Genomic DNA, 22079 nt, shown 5'->3' on the forward strand with positions numbered 1-22079 from the left:
AATTGTAAAATATATGAATTTTTTTCAAATGTTTATATTTATTTAAAAAATGTTTCTACAAAATTAAATTTTTTATTTTTTGAATTTATTAAATAATTAATGTATAAAATAACCTTTTATATATTCTTACAAATATTATTTATTAATAAAATAAAATTCATAACACTGAGGATGGCTAAACCTAGATTTTGCTCTCTAAAATTTTTTCGGTTACGGCTATCTTTTTAAAATTTGAAGATAATCGAAAAGAGCGTGAATATTAGGACCGAGTATAGGTTGAGATCGACGATCTGAAACGTCGGAATTGATATAAAGCGTTGGGTATCTGGGTTTTGGGAGTTCTTTTATCTCTCTATTGAATAAAAAAGTTATTAAGAAGAACCATATTTTTTGAAAACCTATATCTGATGTATAGATAAAGCTCAGAACATCGGTCAAGAGAAATCAAAAGGTCAAATCGGACATCGGTCTTCAATCGGCTTTCTTATTAGCCTCTAAAGATGCCTCAGGTGTTTGGGTTCGGGGAGGCGATGCGTTGTAACATGAAAATACATGTGGTAGAGGGAGGATTCTAAAAAGTGGTCGACAATCGACTAGACTCTGAGTCCACAATAAAAGGAAGGAGATGTCTCCAGTTAGAATTCAACATATGCATCAAACTAAGTTTGGAGCGGTACAACCAGATCCTCGTAAGGATGAAGCTCAGACCTATGCAACAGTGGTAGACGTGAAGAAACAGACTATTTGGGTCAGCTGGTCGAAAACAGTTCATGTCGGAACTAAATCGTTTGAATTTTAAACATTGCGCGCCTTAAAGTTGTGGCTATTTCGGAAATTAAGAATGGGAAAAAAATAGCAATTACGGTTGATTTGTTTCAATTAAAGTTGTTACATCGGGCTATTCATACGTCGACTTAGAACCGAGAGCGTTTGGGGCTCGGACCTAATGATGGCGTCTTTTGATATGGATTCAATTCTCATGTAAGATATGTTATTTATGGAAAGATTTTAAAACAACATTTATCATGCCAAATGATAAACGTATTAGATCCTTAGTCGATAAAGGAATCCGACGACTTGTTGATGGTCGGTCAGTTAATATTGAAAATCAACATGTCATTGTCCCCACACGTAACATAAGATTGTCCTTAAATAAGGAGGGGACATGGATACGATTGTTGGGAATGACAACACATATGTGGAATCATGATCTTCTTAGTCAGGCAGGTAGTTATCTTGGGGAATTTATTGAACTCGACGAGGAAACTCAAAGAGCACAAGAGAATGATTGTGTTAGAATTAGGGTATGTCAATCTGATCCACATAGACGTTGCCATGAATCTATTTGTGTTAATGACGGGATACAAGTATGTAAAGTGATGGCGTGTCCTGAACATCCTATTGTCGTATCTCCTTCACCGGGATCAAATTTGCATGTGTCGGAGGCGTTAATTTCGTTTGGGCTAATGAGAGAGACAATGTTAACATCATTTTACGTTGATTGGATTGGTATGGCTAGCCTTACAGATGTTGAAAGACTTATTGTTGAGATGACCAATTCATGAGGATTTGATATGGTCGGGAGGGTGGTTAAGCAAGATGAGGCTGAATTAAATGAGCCAAGAGACTCTCGTGAGGCTGGGATAGAGTATCCGTCTTCACACCCCTCGAGTTGCGATGTCTCCACATATGGCAAAAAAATGGAGAGCATGTAGATGGTGGTATATCAAAATTTGAGTTCATTAACTCATCGTCCTATTTCAAATTTGTTGTCCAAGAAAGAAACTATTGCGAGGTAGAAAATAATTAAGTTATGGTCACTTGTAAAAGATATAATCCAGTCCAATCCTATTAGAACTCTTTATTATGACATTAATATTCTTAAATCACCAGTTTTTATTCCTGATGTGTCAGATGAGGAATCAGTGGTTTATGAGTCAGATTATGATGTCAACGAAAATATCCAATTATGATTCTCGACACATAATATGACCATGGAATAAAACAAATCCCCATGAAAGAGGTACTTGATTTACAAGAATCGGAGAGAAGTAGAGAACTCGAGGTTGTTATCCGGGTCCGGGTCCAGGTCCGGGTCCGATCCTGTCTAGAGTAGAAATGTTGCACGTACGGATGGATGACGAGCTCGAATGGAAGAATCTAAAACGAGAAAGGGAGAGAGAGTGGTGGAGAGGATTTTGGTGAGATTAAATGAGAAATTTGGTAAAATTAATCACTCACCAAATCAACAAAACCTGAGCCTGAGCATCTCATGTAATAACTTCATGGGCATATGCCTCCACAACACGAACTTCCTAATAATTTTCTAATCAGCCCGCTGTACTTTTCAAATGCATATTTTGACCCCTGAAGTTTCATTTAATGCTTAAATATTTTGTGAATTGAAACAAGAATAAGAGGACCAATATGAATATATATTATTTTAAGACCGTTTCTTCTAGGATTACACTCCCGGGCTCAAGGCCGTCTCGTTCATTTTTGGGGCCTTGGGCGATCTAAGATTTAGGGCCTAAATTTGAGAGAGAGAGCCGAATATAAAGAAACATAAAACCTATTTTTTTTTATAATACTGCATAAAAATTTTTTATAGAGAGAGCCGAGTAGAAAGAAACATAAAACCTAATTTTTTTTTTATAGTACTGCATAAAAAAAAAATTTGGGGCCTTCTTAATTTTAGGGCCCTGGGCGGTGGCCCATCTTGCCCACCCTAATAGTCGAGCCCTTGTTTGACACTATTCACATGCCCTAACTAACATTTGTTCCACATAAAATAAAAATAATATGAAAATTACATGATTTTGTTCAATTTTTTAGAATAAATATTGTATTTTAAAAAGATTATTATATTTTTTTCTAATTTTTTAAAATATTAATATATAATAATTAAAATATATATTAATATTTTAGTTAATGAATTAAATTATAAGATTAATAAGTGATATTATAAATAATGTTTAATTAAATTATAATTTAAAAATAAAATTGAATGGTCAAATTATGGTTCCTTATTGAGGTGTGGGTCAATTTAGATTTCAGATTTACCCTTATAGTTATTAAAGTTATACACGAGATTTTACTTTAATAGTTTCAAACGCAATTAACTTATTATTTACATTATATTTATAAATAAATAAATATTCATATCACTATTTAACTATCGAATTTCAGCGAATTAAAGGATTTGACTATCAATTATCTAAAATTCGGTAGTCAAAATCCTTTGAAATTTTGTAGTTAAATTATAACATGATTTTTTTTATTTATAAATATCACATATATAATAAGTAAACTGCGTTTAAAATCGTTAAGACAAAATCACATTTTGTATAACTTTAAGAATAAAAATTCTAAATGATAAAAGTAAAAGAGATGTGCAAAATTATCCAAAAAGCAGCCACAATTTGACGGAGAATTTGATCAAATGACTTTAAAACTAACCCTCATAAAACGTTTTTGCAAATATAACATTTTTTAAAAAATTTTTGACAATTTTACCTTTAATAAAAAATTTTATTCACGTTTACCCTCTTTTCCCTCTCATTTTCTCTCCTCTCCTTTCTCTCTTCTCCGGCCCCACGACCGCGACAACCCCCGTTGTCCCTGCTCTTCCTCCCGTTTTCATCTCCCTGACTCCCCAAGCAATGGCGGAGGATGAAGAGAACCACCTACAATGTCGGAGAACGAAAACAGGTTCCCCGGCTCCAACAGCATCACTAGACCACAGACGCATGCAACTGTAGACCCGACCGACCAGTATCATCGCCATCAAAATGGGTATGTTAATTTCTTTCATTCCCATTTAGCTGAACACTCAATAGCTGAAATAAAATATGAAATATGTTTGGTATGTTTGCTCCCTATTTGCAATGTTGTGTGAAAATGTGAACCATGCAATTTGCATTTGCGTCTCACGCTCCACGTAATTTGTGGTTGCATCCCACGCTCCACGGAATTTGCGTTTGTGTCCCACGCTCCACGCAATTTGCGTTTGCATACCACGCTCCATGCTCCACGCAATTTGCGTTTGTATCCCGCGTCCCACGTCCCATGCAATCTGCGTTTGCGTCCCATGCCCCACGCAATTTTTGTTTGCGTCCCAGGAACCACACCACGATAATATGATTTTGTTTACTGCACTAACATTTCAATTTGTATCAATTGCAGATCCCAATTCATTTTTTAGTTGTTTTGTCCTCTATGATGGAGAGTGGAAAGATGATGATGGAGTTAGTTCTTTTGTTTCAAGTTCATACGTAGGTGTGACTCTGTCCCTAAATACTATATATGATGTATAACTGACATTGTCTATGATGTTATTCGTGTGGACAAATCGAAATATGATTTAGTGTTCAAAGTCAAGTATAATTTGGTTTTGAAAATTGCTCATCCTATTGTTATCCGATATGATCGAGATGTGATGTTCTATGTAAAATAAATTTCGACTTCACCCCACCAGCTTCGCACTCCTTTGTGTGTCTCTTTAGTAGAGAAGTCACTACCTTCACACCCAACTCATGAAAGTAAAATATCAGGAGAGGAGGTTCCTAAATTCCCTATATTTGAGCAGGATGTCTTATAAAGTCAAAATAACATACACCATGCAAATGAAGAACATCAAGTCCCATATTTGCGTCCGAGTGAATTGGTTGATAGTAACCCTCCTTTTTCACCCCTACAACCAATCACTTCCCATATGAGGAAAATATCCAGCCATATTGAATTGCTTGATTTATTTGAACCAATCGAGATTGAAACACATGCTCAATTAACCATTGAAAGTGGATTGGAAGTGGGTACATTTTTTTAGGATAAAAAAGAACTTCAATTGAGGGTGCATAGACATGCGATGGCTAATCATTTTGAATTCAAAGTGGAAAAGTCAATAAAAGATCTTTGGTTTGTGAAATGTGTGAATGAGAATTGCAAGTGGAGATTGCGTTTTGTGAAAGGAAAATTTCAGGAGATGTTTGAGATTCGAAAATTAGTAAAAGAACATGCATGCTCAATTTTGATGAGGCAAGAGAATGTGAGGTAAGAACCATCATGGGTAATTACGGAGTGCATCAAACGTAAGTACATGGACCATCACCATGATCACATGTCTAAGAAAATAATGGAAGACATGCTAACAAGCTATGGGTTTAAGATGACCTATAATAAGGCTTGGAGGTCCAGGGAAAAGGCCTTAATGGCGGTGCGAGGAACTGTGGAGGAATCCTATGGAAAATTGCCATCATACTTGTTCATGTTGGCGAAGAGTAACCCATGTACCATAACTAACATCCAGACGGATGAGCATGGCCACTTCAGAAATATGTTATTGTCCTTAGGCTTCTCAATTAGGGTTTCATAAACTTTTGTCGTCCAGTATTGTGCGTCGATGCCAATTTTCTTAAGCACAAGATTGGAGGTCAACTATTGGTTGTGATTGCATTGGATACAAATGAACAACTATATCTCGTTGCTTTTGACGTCGTTGATTCGTAGAATAATAACTCTTGGACATATTTCATGCAACAACTAAGAGTGGCAATTGGAGTAGTCTCGGATCTCGTCTTCATATCTGATAGACACTCAAATATTGGTAATGTCTTGTCTGCGGTTTTCAAGAAGCACATCACAGTACATGCACATACCACATCAAAATAAATATTATTGACAAATTTAAAACTGATAACTGCCACGTTGAGTTTGATATGGCTTCACGCGCATACATAGTGTCACAGTTTCATCAACATTTTGACAAGATCAAGGCTAAGGACCCTCGAATTACTGCCTATCTGGAATAAATAATACTAAAGAGATGGAGTCGTGTATTTTTCATTGGTTTGCAATACAGTCAAATGACAAACAATTACGCTAAGAGATTTAATAATCAGAGTAGGGATGCTAGGAAATGTCCCATAACAACATTAGCTGAGTGTTTACGATTCACACTACAAGATTGGTTTCATAATATAAGAGAAAAATCTTCCAACCACACAGAACGCTTATCTCCATATTATGAAAAGTTCTTACGTAAACAAGCCGAGAAGTTCAGATTCTACAACAGTAATCCGCTTAACCGATTTGAGTTTCATATGAATGACGGTGAACATGATTTTCAAGTTGACTTCCAAACTCGAACTTGTACTTGTAGGGAATTTGATATATCTTCTCTTTCTTGTACACATGTCGGCTGTTGCCCGTTCCCAAAAATTTGCTCCTTATGAGTGTTGCTCAAGGTTAGAGAATGCATGTTTAATTCTAAGATTGTATTTATATGACTTAAATATCATTTTTCAGGTTTTACTCAACTGAAGCGTGGTGCATGGCATATGCGGAGACATGTTATCCAGTTTGAAATGAAGGTTCTTGGGATATTCCAGAAAATATCAAGCAACGAGTTTTCCTAAAACCCCCTCTCAAGGTTAAGAAAGGTCGGATAACAACAAAGCGTAAGCCATCACAAGGTGAGTCTTTTAAGGAACAGAGACGGTGCAGCTCATGTGGCGATCAAGGCCATAACAGGGCAACATGCTCAATAGTGATGCCTACACCATCTACTGCAAGACAACCTGTGTCACATTCTCTAGAACCTTCACAATTTATTTCACAACATGTGGCACATTATCTAGACAACATTTCTTTTGATTAAATTGTATTGTTTGGATTAAATTGTATTCTCTAGTCGTTCTCTTTTGTGGGATTTATGGGAATTGGCATTTTGGGATGCCTTAGTTCCTTTTTCATGAACAATAATCTATTGTTGAAAATATTGGCTTAATATTTTCTTAGTTCCTTGTCATGCATTTTCAGGTTGATAGATAAATTAGACCGATTAAAATAAGAACTTAACAAAAACAAATTTCATTTGCAGGAACGGTCAAGAATCTAACCGGTCAATCAAAGGATGATAGAAAAAGAAATAGAAGAAAGAAATAAACTCTCTAATCCGACTGCTCCCACAACCGGACCGGTCACCAAAAAGAGAAAGGTCACCAAGAAGACAGCGGGTAAACGGGCTCAACAGTTGTTGGATGACATTGCTGAACCAACCAATGCTCCTCCAATCAACCCGGATTCACCAGAAGTTGAAGAAGTTGAGGACAAAGCTATACCGCTGAGGAAGAGAGTGCGGTGCGCTAATGTGTTCCCACTCAGATCGGTCCCTCCACCAGCACAGGCTTCACCAACCATCGGCACCTCGGGCGGTCAAGCATCCTCCTCCGGACTTGGTAGCGATCCGTGCAATTCGGGAAAAGGGATGATGGCTCAATATCTTCGGAGATATATGCCTAAAGACGACAAGAATAGGGAATAAACTTTCAATTATCTGTTCTTTATGTCAACTTTATAATATTTCCTATTTTTACATGATTTTGAATATTTTAAATAAAATAATCAAAAAGGGAGAAATTGATAAGATAAAATTTTTCTTTAAAGACAAAATTTTTCCAAAATTTTTCTAAATCTTTTTCAAAAATCCTTCCAAACAAATTTTTAAACAACCGGCCTACTTCTTACATGATTTTAAATATTTTAAATAAAATAATCACAAAGGAAGAAATTGATATATAAATTAGACCGATTAAAATAAGAACTTAACAAAAACAAATTTCCTGTGCAGGAACGATCAAGTAATCAAACCGGTTAGAAGAAGAAGCAAAGGATGTACCCAAAACCGGAAGTTATCCGGTTAACCTGAAGCTATAAACAACCGGTAGACATCATAAACCGAAATGCAGTATTCAACCTAAAACCGACGAAGAGACTACTTAAAGAAAGAAGTCAATATTATCAAACTAAGTACAATCTACAAATTGGTGCAAAAGAACACTTTGAGTATCTGCGGAAGATGATATCAAAGGATCAGACTGTGACATTGCCATATCCATACAAGTCTGATGATACTCTGAAGGCTGCAGAAGATTGCCTGAAGAAACAGTTACCATTTTGGTACAAGTCAAAGGTGCAGCTCTACAAATGCAGGCAACTGGCCAACCGACAGTTGCCATATTAAGTAAAAGACAAATGAAGTCGGTCTTCTCCATGCCTTGGAAGCTTAAACCGTAATTAATGCAATGTTGAACATCTTCTCAACCAATCAGATTCAAGGATTACCCTGAAGGTATCCGTTGAAGAAATGTGATCGTTGGCACATTACACCTATAAAAGAAGAGAGCTGAAGAGGAGTAAATGCAGTTCCAACAATCAATAGATACAACAATTAAGAGTGCCAACAACTCAAGTTACAAGTTACAAGTTATGTTTATCTCTCTAAAAAGATTAAAAGCTTAAGTGTGCATTTGAAGTGTGATTACAATTTCTATGAGAATTGTAAGAGTGTTTATCGAGCAGTAAATAAATCTCAATTGTGTAGTGTGGTTGAGTATTCCTTAGTGAATATCCTTCTCGCGGTTTGAGAAGAAGGGGTGGCGTAGGAGTTTTATCTCCGAACATCCATAAAAACCTGTGTCTTGTTCTTTACTTTCTGTTGGTTCTGCTTTCTAACCGACTCATACTGTCCTAACCGACTTATATCACTCTAACCGATTCACTAAACCTCAAACCGACTTTCTCCAAACTGATACTTTCCAGATCCTATCTTTATCCATATTGTGTGTGTTGCTTCAACCTGAAACAAACCACTTCCGCACTTGAACTCAGTTCAAGGGTTTGTGACAGTTTGTGCAGTATTGAAACCGGTGTTAATCTCTAACCGGATTAAATGCCAACCGTTGAGTATTGTAGTGTCAGCTGGACCCCGGTCCGCCATCCGCGATCTAGATCCTAACACAGGTGTTAGTTTAATATTTGCCAGGTATTGACTTCATGTATGTGCAAGACTATAACAGTAAACTTGTGCTAAATTCCAAGCGTGGGGCTAGGGCGTGGGCTTGGGCATGGGTTTGGGGCTAGGGCGTGGGGCTAGGGTGTGGGCTTAGGCGTGGGGCATGGGCTTGGGTGTGGGGCTAGGGCGTAGGATTGAGCGTGGGGATAGGGTGTGGGACTATTTTATACACAAATACTTCTTAGCTAAGATATTGATTGGAATGCTTCTTGATTTTATTTTTGAACAATTCGGTGGATGCCAAAAATCTCACTATTTTATACAAAAATATTTCATAACAAAATGTATATCTATTCATAACAAAAATGTATACATATTCAATGTAGATTAGGGGTCTACAATTTGGTGGAATAACTTTATTGTCCATTTCTTTCTCCAAAAAGGCATGTGTTTGGTGATCACATTTGATACATCCAATGAGGTAGTAAGATATTCCATATGCATAATAGTAAAAATACCATAGTCCCTAGTTTTGGTTGTCTTTAGGACTGTTGGGTGTGGTATTATAGAATATGGCATATTCTACAAGTTGAACCGCGGAATCCTTGCCTTTTCGATATAGGTGAATCCCTGTTCAAGCATGTATGGAATCATTTGAAACATTGGTTTCATGAAGTCGTCATATTCATCATTTGGGAAAAAAAATTGTTCGCAGTCATATACGTAAATGCACCAATCTTGTAGATGAATCTGGCACAGGACCTAGTGCTTCAGCTTCAGGTTCATAGGGACATGTATGATATCAACAGTATTCCAAGAAGTCAAATATCTTTTAGCATCACCAATTAAATATTCCATGAATGTTATGTCGAAGTTGAAGCTTGCAGGATTTGCGGCAAAGATATCATAGTGATTCTCGAACTTCTAAAAGAGATGACAGTCAGTTATTGAGAATTTATTTGGATATGTCTTAGGGAACTCCGCAACCCTTCGTCTCATTAAGTAACATATGGCATTGATCTCTTGTGAAAAAATTATTGACTAAGCAAGAGAAAGTTCAAAGACCCGCGCAAAATGCACCTTGCGTGGGGCGCAAGTCCAAAGACCCACGCAAAATGCACCTTGCGTGGGGTGCAAGTCCAAATTCTAATAATGAACAAAAATACTTATACAATCGTTTAACCATTTTTGTGGCGTGAGCAATCTGTTAAATAAACAACGAACTGCTTCGCAAGTAATCAAATCCTTCAAATCTTCATCCTTACTCTTCAACCATTTCTTCAACTCCTTCATATTTTCCTCGTCATAATGTAAAAGAGGATTAACCGTAACTGGATCATTGATTTTAAACCCTTTCCCATAGGGTCGGTGTAGTCCCCCAATAGTTTCGACTTCTTTTTTCTCCGAAATTGTTTTCCAAGAAATTTTGATGGAGTCATTTCTTTCATATTCTCCTCCTCCTTATTCTCAACAGTCTTCTCCTTCTCCTTAGTCTTCTCCTCCTCCTTATTCTCAACAGTCTTCTCCTCCTCCTTATTCTCAACAGTCTTCTTCTTCTCATCAGTCTCCTCCTCCTCAGTCTTTTCCTTAGTCTTATCCTCCTCCTCATTCTTCTCCTCCTCCTCCTTATCCTCCTCCTCCCTATTCTTATCCTCATTCTTCTCCTCCTCCTCATTCTTCTCCTCTAGGCCATCAAAATGCAATTTGTGAAAGAGGCAAAATGGAATTTGGGTGGGGCTTGGGGGCGTGGGGCGTAAATCTACATTTTTGGCCATCTCTTCCTCCTCTTCCTCCTCTTCCTCATCCTCCTACACTTACTCTTCCTCTTCCTCCTCAAGTCTTCATTAGTTTGAGGAGTCGTCGCAGAAGGGACTTGTTGAGAGCTGTCTTGGCTAGTTTCATCGGTAAATTCAGGGTTGGGGAGTTGGGACTAATAAGTCTCCTCTTCTTGGTCGACGGTTTGGGAGTCCTTTCATCTTCTTCATTCTTTCTCTTTCTCCCATCCAATTCATAAAATTCATCATAAATGTTGCCTCGCATATCTTCAAAGTCCTCCCTAGAGTACTTCCTCTTCTCCTCCTCAGACTCATCAATTTTGCTGAGAACATTGCACTTCTGGAGGGTAGTGAATACCTCATGTAGGGAATAACTCTTGTAGGATGTATAGAGAAATATCCTTGGGCTTGTAGGATCTTGACGTGTTCTTTCCGCAAATTTGGGGACAAATGTATTGATAAGATCATAGGTCCACACTTGGAAGGCTAGTGCAAACTCATGTAAAGTATAAGCGACATCATAGACGCTCTTCTTCTTCCAGGTTTTCTTCTTGGCGAGATATAACCCCCGGAGGTGTTTCATATCTTTGTCAATACCCTTCAGGGTTGCTCTGAAGGACACCTTTCCCCATGGAAATTGGAGGAACATCTTCATGTCCTCCACCATGCGAAAGATTTTGGAACTTACCTTCCTCCTATTATCAGCTGCGAACAGATACTGATAAATGAGGAATATGAGCCCCATCTTCCATGAATCCTCTTTATCAAAGCATTCGACGAAAATAGCTTCAACCTCTCCCACTTTAACATCCATTTTACCCTTAAAATATTTGCGAACAAGGGGTGGACATTCTTCAATCTCCATGTTTTCCACCAAAGGAAATCTGTCAAAGTTGAGGCCTGTCACCAAGGAATAAGCCTTCATGCCCCAGCAGACCTCCTCACCGTTGACCAAGAACCTTATCTCCTTCGAATTTGAGCTGATTTTCCTGATGACCATCTGATGGAGTATGGTTCCTGAGAAAAATATTGTTGGGGCTTTGAATAGATACTAGAATTGGGTCTGCAAAGCCCTATCCAAAAGATCATGGTGAGTAAACCTCTCATTTATCCTTGCTAAGCTGGTGCCGGTGGATTTTCATGAAACACGGCCAGTAAAATTATTAATAATGGTTTCGGTTGGTGTCATCTGCAAAGAAACTGTTGGTTAGATTAATGTCATATACACAATGTCAGACGCAAACCAATGCAAAATGCAAATTGCGTGGGGACGCAAAGTGAAAACTACAATTTGCATACCCACGCAAATTACATTTGTGTACCACGCAAATTTGTGTACTCACGCAAATTGTTTTTTGTGTACCACGCAAATTTCTTTCAATCCATTCAGAAACAATGTTCACAAACCAATCTAGAAAAACCCATCATTCAAACCATTCATTCAACATGCAAAACTATAGAAGTCACTAAACCCTTTCTTTTACGTACCACGCAAATTGTTATTGCGTACAACACAAATTTCTTTCCATCCATTTAGAAACAATGTTCACAAACCAATCCAGAAAAACACATCATTCAAACCATTCATTCAACATGCAAAACTATAGAACTCACTAAACCTAAAACCCTAAATGCAAAAACTATAGAACTAACTAAAACCCTAAAACATTTCATACTCAACATGCAAGATAGTCGAGCGAATGTCGGGGGAACTAACTTGAATGTCGACAAACGTTGGGGAGTCGGGCTCGCGGGAGAAGCATTCGGGGCTTGGCGATCGTCGGGGAGTCGGGCTCGTAGGGGAAGCGTTTGGCGTCGGGGATGCTGGATTGTAGTCGGGGGAGTCGGGCTCGTAGGGGAAGCGTTCGGCGTCGGGGATGCTGGATTGTAGTCGGGGGAGTCGGAGCGGGAGTCGGGGAGATGAGAAGGGGAAGGAGAGAAACGGTCACCGGAGAAGAGAGAAAGAAAAATGAGAAATGAGGGGAAAAGAGGGTAAACGTGAATAATAAAAATTATTAAGGGTAAAATTGTCAAAATTTTAAAAAAAATGTTATATTTGCAAAAACGTTTTATGAGGGTTAGTTTTGAGACGAGGGTCAATTTTAGGGTCATTTGATCCAATTTCCCCAATTTGACAATTCCGTTTAATTATTTATTTTTATTTTTTTGTTTTGTAAAATATTATAAAAATCAACCTATCCTTATATATTAGATCATATGAAGCTAAGAGAAATATGAAACTTGTAAATATGAGTTTTTGTACTACTCTATCTGTGTAATATTATAAGTTATAACAAATTGGATTGTAGTGGTTCAAAATATTATCATAAAATATGTTTAACTTGTCTCATTTGGGTCACAATATGTATATGAAAAAGGATCGATAGGGCATTCAGTCACAATATTTGAGTTATTTAAATTTATTTAACTAAAAAAGATATTATTTGTATAAATGCTTTATAAATATTATTATACTTTATTTTGTAAGAATAATGTTTAATGAATATATAATATTTATTGACTTTTTGAATAACCAGATATTAAACAAACTCTTGAATTAAGTTCCACTTTTTTTAAACAAAATATTGAAATAGATGACAATGAATTGAGTTCACTATTCACATGTTACTTGGTTCAATATTAACATGTAAAATTTATCCCACCCTTCAAATATTTAATAACGCCTTAGTTTTTTGATTAATTGTTTTTTTCCATTATTACATAAAAAAAATTATTTCAAGTTTGTGTAGTCTTGCTTAAACAATCATTTTCATAATTCATAAGTTATTTAAAATATATATATAAATGAAACATTCACAACTTAAACATTATTTTGTTTACAACTAACCACAAAATTTTAAATAATATCTTCTTAGTTCTGACTACAAACTGCGACTTTATCTCAAACCACCAATATCAACTTATTTTGATGGACTAAAATATCCTCATGGATAGATTTGGATCATTATTCATATTCGAACTAGAGCGTGTCACTATGCACTAATCAGTCTTTTTCAGATCTGACTGCAGGATTAAGCTTATGGTGAGAATTATCTGAAACATGGGGTGAGATTAACCCTAATCAATTGTTGTTTAATGCAAACTCAATCCTATGATACTTTTATAAAACCATTTTTTACTCTCAATACCTCACATAAACTAATAGTGGATTTCAATTATATTCCCTCATTATTTAAACAGGAGGACACCAAGACTTATTATTCAGATTAAGGTTATAAATATTGAGGATAAATATTATTACAAAGTAAAAACTTATTTTTAATTCTAAATTTATAAATTTTAAAAATTTCAAATCAGTAAATTATTTTTCTATCGGTGACATTCAAATAATTATTAAAAGTATTGAATAATTAAATATAACTAATATTGTATTTTTAAAATATATCTATTTAATAAATATAATATGATTTCAAGTTAACCTCAATCAAAAAAATATTTATGTTTTTTTTTTTCTCGAAACAAATCAAATAGGCTCAAATCCCTTTTTCATGCATAAAACATATACATATATTATTTTTTTCCTCTAAATTTGTATATATAATTTTATTAAATACAAAAATGTTTTTTCTATAAAATCAATCTTTTAGAAAGTATATATAATTTTTTTATAAATATTCTTATATATTTTTTTAAAACAAATTTTGAATTGAAAAATATTTCTTTTATATTTAATTATAAATTACTTCCACTATAAAAATATTTATTTAATATATTTAGATATTTATTATAATATTTAATATATAAAATTTTATTTTAATTTTTTTAATTTGGTAAAATATAAAATATTAATTAAACGTTTATTTCTTCTACATAATAATTTTTTTTTAAATTATTTTTTTATAAAATCTATCTTTTATATTAAAAAAGTTTATATATATATATATATATATATATATATATATATTAAATTTTGTTTTTAAGTTTTATATTTATATTTTATAAATAATTTTTATAAATTATTAAAAGTTTATATATTATAAATTACTTTTAAATAATAAATTATTATTGAACATATATATAATTTAATTATATTTATTTTTATATTAAAATAAGATTATATTATAATTAAAAAATACAATTTCTTTCAAATTTTAATATTAATATAATAATTTTTTATTTTTTATGAAAGTTTAAAAAAAATTGTAACTTTTTTAATTTGTTTATTTATAATTATATTTAATATTTATAATTTAACTATAATATTATTTATATAAATTTTATTTAATTAAAAATATAATTATTCTAAATTTGTGTAATTATTTTTTATAAAAAATGTTGTTTTATATGTTAATTTGTAATTTTGATTTTTATAAAATTTATTAACTTCTATTCAATATTATATTTAAATAATTATAATGTTTTATATATTAATTACCTTTAAATAATAAATTATTTATTTAACATTTAAACATGTTTCTTTATTTTATTTTGATTATAAATAAATTTTTATAATTTAATAATTTCTTTTTTTTATAAATTATTCTATAAAATTTATTTATTCTATATAATATTTAAATGAAAATTTTAATTTATATATTTATTTTTTATTTTAATTTTAGATATTTGAATTTAAAAATATTTATTTTATAAAATTATATAATTTTTATATTAAATATAATTTTTTTAATTTTTTTTTTAAACTATTCTTTTAAAAAAAATATTGTTTTATAAAATAAATGTAAATGTTTATTTTTTACTCAAAATTTAATGATAGGCAACTGTTAAATATTTAAATTTATTTATGTTATAATTTATAAATTATTATAAATTACTTTCCGTATAAAAATTATTAATTTATTATAATTAAATATTAAATTCTTGAATAAGTGAAACTATAATTTTATATTGGCTTTACATTTTACAGTTTTATGTAGATACTAAATTAAGAAATAAACAAATAAACCTTAACCGTTTTTACAAATTATATATAAATATTATTTTAACATTCCTTTTATGCCTAATTATATTTTAAATTTTATTTTTAAGATTTGGAATTAAAAATTATGTATCAAATCTTTATTATAAATATTAAATTTTCTAATTTATATGTTTAAATTGAGAAATACATAATAAAAATACTTTATTACTATATCAAATTTTTAAATAAATAATAAATATAAGCATATATTAGTTATTTTTAATAATAATGAATTTGTAGATTTTGGTTAGTTATAATTTGATTTATAGTGAATTTTAATATTTTAATTAGAAAAAATTATATTATTATTATTTAAAATATAATATTATATTTAATTTATTTTACAAAATTTTAATAAAAATATATTTATGTATATTTTTTAGTTTTTATTTTAACTAAATATTTTTATAATCTAAATTCAAAATTATTTTTTCAAAATTATTTTATTTTTTATACATTTTAAAAAAGTTTAAATATTAAAAATTATTTGTTTCAAAAACAATTATTATTTTAAATGTTTTAAAATAAATTCAACTTTTTAAAAATATACTACTGTAATAAAAAAAAATTATTAATTTGTATTTATATATAATAAGGTTAAAATAAAATATTTTGTAATTCTAAAAGTAATTGTTAAAATATACTGCTTATATTTATTTAAAAAATGTTTCTACACAATTAAAAGTTTTTATTTTTTAAATTATTAAATAATTAATGTATAAAATAACTTTTTATACTCATACAACTATTTTTTATTTATAAAATAATATTCATAAAAAAAATTTAAAAAAATTAATATTTAAATAAAGAAATTATTTATTTTAATTTTTTTTAAAAGCTTATTAAAATTTATACCATTTTTAATTTATTGTAAAATAATGTTGAAATAAAATGTTTTTGTAATTTCTGAAATTAATTACAAAATATATGAATATTTATATTTATTTAAAAAATGTTTCTATACAATTAAAAGTTTTTATTTTTTTAAAAAATTAAATTTTAAGTTTTTATTCTTATAAACTATTTTTTATTTATAATATTAAATTCATAACAAACATTTTTTTAATTTAAATAAATTATATATTTTAATTGTTTTTAAGGCTTATTAACATTTTATCAATTCTTTTTAAATATTTAATTAAATTTTAAGTTTTTTTATTAAGATTTATTATACAATTGATATCTTATTATATTTATTAAATAGATACTTGTTATTTTTTCCTTCACTTAATTCTTAGATTATTGTATATAGTGAAAACATAATAAACACCCAAAAAAATTCATCACATAAAGAAGATATATCCTCGGTTTCTTTATGTATTTGGGCCACTAGAACACTAATGATTTGAAAATTCATATTATTGTAGTTTATACTAGAACAAATTAAATCTATCAACTTATTGTCATAACTCATAACTATTGCTAGTACTCCAAAATCCCTTCTATTTCTTCATACTTGCGAAAGAGTTTTACACATACAACATCATCATCGCCAGTTAACAAACATGTAATCTCCACACACGAAAAGAAATAAGAAGATGGCGGAACATGGAAACATTCGTCTGTTCAAAGCAAACGGGACTACTTGTCCCTCTATGGTCTCCTCCCTTGCTGACCCCAACCAAAGAAGGGACAAAAAAATCTCCAAATATGCACAAACATTGGAAAAATATGAAAAAGGGACTTGATGAATTCTATGCTTCTGTTTGGGGCCGAGAGGTCATTGCAGTTTGAGGCAATCGGTTTTGGCGAGGCATTGGAAATGATGTGTTTTGCAGACCCAATACAGCGTTTAGTCTTCTTCTCCATCTAGAGAATTCAACTAGAATAGAACTCTCGCTCATGGAAACACCAAATCCTGCAAATGTAGCCAGGAGAATCGACAATATTGCTTGCACACGAATCTGCATAAACTAACAAACAGTACAAATGAGAAATCTATCATGACGTATTAATTCAATTTTACTATAACTTACAACAGAGTAGAATATGTGGGCAAAGAGGACAACAAGTGTAAACTGGACCGACGCATACACCCATACAAACCTTCTCTTCACTGCACGTCAGAATAACAAAATTTTCAGTATCATTTCTTTTCATTTTCGGAGACAAACAAAAAGGAAAACCTTGGTTTACCCATGGTAGAAGAAGTCATGGATGCAAAAAGACCCAATACACAAGAGAATGGAAGAGATATATGGCTATAGCAAAATAAAACAGAATTTTCCTTCTCAATCATAACATCGAACTTACATCCCTAATAAACTACAGAAAAATGATATAGAGCGCGACTTGGAACAGCGAATACCCCAGCGATTTCTACCTGGCGGACAAGTGAAATTAAAAAAAAATAATAATTTATCTCTCTTTCTCTCTCACTGATTAATTAATGAAAAATGATATAGAGCACGAATTGGGACAACTAATGCCCCAGCGATGCCTAAGTGGCGGACAGGGTAAAATGAAAAAAAAAAATTTATCTCTCTTTCTCTCTCACTGATTAATTAATTTATCTCTCTCATCTCTAGCTAATTAATTTATTTAAACACTCAATTCTAAATCCTAAATTCTAAACCCTAAACCCTAAATCTTTAAAGTTAGGGTTTAGAGTTTAGGGTTTAAGGTTTAGGATTTAAGATTCAAGAATCAAAATTTAGGGTTTAGGGTTTATGTTTTATTTAAATATATTATTAAAATATTTAATGTGAGAGTTTGTTGTAAATTGTTGAGTTATTTTAACCGTTAAATGAGAGATAATAAATATTAAAGAAATGAGTAAAATAATAATCGTGACAATATAGATAAATGGGATAAATTAATTTGTAGAGATAGAAAGAGAAATTATTTAATAAGATGAGAGAAATGAATTAATAAGATGAGACAATATATGATATATATCACAAGGTTTAATATGATGATGAAGTATACGTGTCTTAATTATTATTATATTTTTATTTATTTATTAATTCTATTTGTCGGGCCACGTAGACCATCGCTCCCAGTCGCTGTCTCCCAGTAGAGATATGTATCATTTCTCTAAACTACATGGGCATATGCTTCCACAACACGAACTTCCTAATAATTTTCTAATCATGCCCTTTACTTTTCAAATACATATTTTGACCCTTGAAGTTTCATTTAATACTTAAATATTGTGAATTGAAACAATAATAAGAGGACCAATATGCTTATATATTATTGAGAAATGATATTCTCAACGAAGGTTCAACGAAAAAAAGACCACGAATCCTATGTGGCCTTGCCACATGGCTAAGAGAGAGAGAAAAAAATTTAAAAAAAAAACGTTTCAGTTTTCCCCCTATTTCTTCTTTTCATTTCTCATTTCCGGCGATCTTCTTTTCTTTCTTCTCTAGCGATTTGGCTCTCCGGCATCCCCGACTTCTTCTCCTTTCTTCATCGTCTTCCGATCGACAATGGTATATCTCCTTCATGTATCTTTCACTTCATTTAGGTTTATGGTGGTCCAGGGTTTATACTACTCTTCTTTTCAGGCTGGTGGTCTAGGAGCATCGCCATGCAAGACTCCAACATCTCCAAGATCTCCAAAGACTCTCCAAGGTAAATAAGACATCGTATCTTTTAGAAACGTAGATGATTTTGATATAGCGATTAGAGTTTAGTTGATTAGGGTTTAGTTCCATTTAGGGTTTAACGATAGAAAAGTATATAGAAACGTTTTTGATATATTGTCCCAAAACCTTTATTTGATGCATATTATCCCAAAACAACTATTGATTGTCTAATTGGCTGCATATTGTCTCCCGAAAGTGTTAGTTTTTTGTCCCGAAATTAGTGATTTTATGACAAGAATGGTTGGATTCAGAACCCGAAAGAGTGGTTTTAGGACCGAAAAGGGTGGTTTCTTATCCTGAAATTGGTGATTTCAGGACAAGAATGGTTGGTTTCGGCACCTAAAATAGTGGCTTCGGGACATGAATAGTTGGTTTCTTGTCCCGAAATGGAATTTTTGGTACATTAATGGTTGGTTTCTTGTCCCAAAATGGTATTTTTGGGACATGAATGGTTGGTTTCTTGTCCCGAAATGGTATTTTCGAGACATGAATGGTTGGTTTCGGGATCCGAAAGGGTGGTTTCGAGACCTGAAAGGGTGGTTTAAGGACATGAATGGTTGGTTTCATGTCGCGAAATGGTATTTTCGGGACGTGAATGGTTGGTTTCGGGACCCAAAAGGGTGGTTTCAGGACCCGAAAGGGTGGTTTAGGAACATGAATGGTTGGTTTCTTGTCCCAAAATAATATTTTCAGGACAAGAATGGTTGGTTTCAGGACACAATATGTTAATTTCTTATCTCGAAACCCAAGTTTCGGGACCCGAAAGGGTGGTTTCGGGACCTGAAAGGGTGGTTTCGGGACCTAAAAGGGTGGTTTCAGGACACAATAAGGATGGTTTCGGGACCCAAAAGGGCGGTTTCGGGATAATAAATGTTTCATTTATTTGCTTATCTGCTTCATGGTTTTTAAATGCTTATCTTTTTATTTTTCTAGAGTGAATCCAAAACAACCCCAAAGCAGCTCACAACTTATTTTCAACGAGGACCACGTCTTTTGGCCTTTTCAATCTTTTTCAACTACTGTCTAATGAACAAAAAGAGGCTGTGAAGTCAATAGGATTTGTTCTCTTCTATCATTATCGCTTGCAAAATGTCCTGGGGAAATCTCTCGTTATCTAGTTAGAAAGTTTGACTGTGATAAATGTGCATTCATCCTAAAGAATGGCGAGGAAGTGAAAATTGAAGAAAAGGATGTTCAAATGATATTGGGTCTCACCAGAGGGGAGCTGGACATTGTAGAATACGTGAATAACGTGTCCGATGACAAGTTGCAGGCATTTAGGACTCGATGGGGTAACATTGTTAATGGCGCTCCTATAGTGACTGAAATGCCAATAAAAATCATGGAGAACAAAGCAGCTGACAACAATTTCAAGATAGACTTCGTATTATTTGTTGTCAGCAGGTTTCTCTAGTGTGATCACATGGGTCAACTAACTAGGTATATCTCAAAACTTACATATATGTATGATATATGCATTGTTAATAATTCTAAAATCTGTTTTTTCACTTGCAGGTTTAGAATTCTGAAATCTATTTCAGATGTTGATAATATCAAAAAGTTTAATTGGTGCAAATTTTTACTTGAAGGATTAGTTCAATCATGCGCAAAAGTGAAGGCGAATGAAAAACTGCATTTCCAAGGACCACAAACGTTCCTTATTGTAAGTTATCACTAATTTATTTCATTGGTTCTTGTAAATAGTTTTAACATATGTATAGGGTGAGCAACCCTGAACTGGGAGGAGTTGATGAGCGTCGATTTCCTATACTGACTTGTTGGAATGACACGAAGTTGAAGTTTTGGTTGGATACAGAGTGGGAAAATGGAGGATTCTGACGCGGCAACGTTGTTGGACGCATTCCACTACCACCTCTTCTGAATGAGGAGAACGGGGAGACAGTTGTGAACGAGGAGTCAGATGTGGAAGAGACATATCAGGATAGGGGGAGAACGAGGATGTATATGAGGGGGTGCCTGAGCCTCAACCTCAAAAGGCAGCACTTAAACCTAAGGAGGCAACACCTATGAATTTTCCTCATATGAATTCACCACCTCTGAGGGTAACACCTATGAACACAACACAACCTCATAACACACTAGAACCTCGGTGTGCGAATTTTATAGGGAGTTTGGTTTTCATTACTAAAGCCACTATGATGATTGACAAAGCCACTAGAAATTTGGCAAATTTAAGTTCCAACTCGGATACAACGTCATTGTATGACAACTCCATTCACATCTTATACAAATCCATGGACGATAATAAACATTTTAGGGATGCCATCCACAAATACTTCAAAGATCGAACACCCACTGTAGAAAATGAAGAGGGTTTACACGAAGATGGGGTACACAAAAAATATGTACACGAAGAGAATGTACACGAAGATGATGTACACGAAGAAGAGGATGTACACAAAGAGGGGGTATCCGATGTGGGAGTACACTTAGATGATGTACACGAAGAAGATGTACATGAAAAAGGGTACCAAAAGTGGGAGTACCAAAAGAGGGAGTACACGAAGTGGTGGTTAGTTAGAAAAGAACAGAATTGGTGGCTACAAAAAAACTCATAAAAAATTCCCTACGGAATGCGAAAATCCCGGCATGCTTTTAATCTCCATATATGACGAAGAACAAGGAAAGAAATAAACATTTCTTTGAGTCTGCCCAAATAGATTACCGAGATTAAATCATTATGGCGTTCATTTTTACAAATGAAGATGATGTGAATGCGAGGTAATTAACATTATTTATATTTCTTAGTTTAATGGTGTTTTTGGGTCCCGAAACAATCTTTATTGTGTCCCGAAACCACCCTTTCGGGTCCTAAAACCATCCTTATTATGTCCCAAAACCACCCATTTCGGGACCTGAAATGAGTGATTTTGGGACCCGAAAGGCTGGTTTCGGGACCCGAAAGGCTGGTTTCGGGACCCGAAAGGCTGGTTTCGGGACCCGAAAGGCTGGTTTCG

At 33.2% G+C, this 22079-nt stretch overlaps 2 protein-coding genes across 2 annotated transcripts; both read right to left on the reverse strand.

Moving 5' to 3' along the window:
- Nucleotides 1-10083: 10083 nt before the first annotated feature.
- Nucleotides 10084-10569, reverse strand: LOC124920906 (cilia- and flagella-associated protein 251-like). Its single transcript, XM_047461491.1, has one exon. The coding sequence runs from the start codon at nucleotides 10567-10569 to the stop codon at nucleotides 10084-10086; it is 486 nt and encodes a 161-aa protein (XP_047317447.1).
- A 6358-nt stretch (nucleotides 10570-16927) lies between these two features.
- On the reverse strand, nucleotides 16928-17681 carry LOC124921733. The gene is made up of 3 exons (XM_047462425.1): nucleotides 17645-17681; nucleotides 17485-17564; nucleotides 16928-17412 (listed from the first exon to the last, which is right to left on the reverse strand). Exons 1-3 carry the CDS (start codon nucleotides 17661-17663, stop codon nucleotides 17203-17205), a joined length of 309 nt encoding a protein of 102 aa, XP_047318381.1. The 5' UTR covers nucleotides 17664-17681; the 3' UTR covers nucleotides 16928-17202.
- Nucleotides 17682-22079: the final 4398 nt, after the last annotated feature.

This window comes from Impatiens glandulifera, chromosome 1 (assembly GCF_907164915.1).
Source record: "Impatiens glandulifera chromosome 1, dImpGla2.1, whole genome shotgun sequence".
In the NCBI taxonomy this organism is placed as follows: domain Eukaryota; kingdom Viridiplantae; phylum Streptophyta; class Magnoliopsida; order Ericales; family Balsaminaceae; genus Impatiens; species Impatiens glandulifera.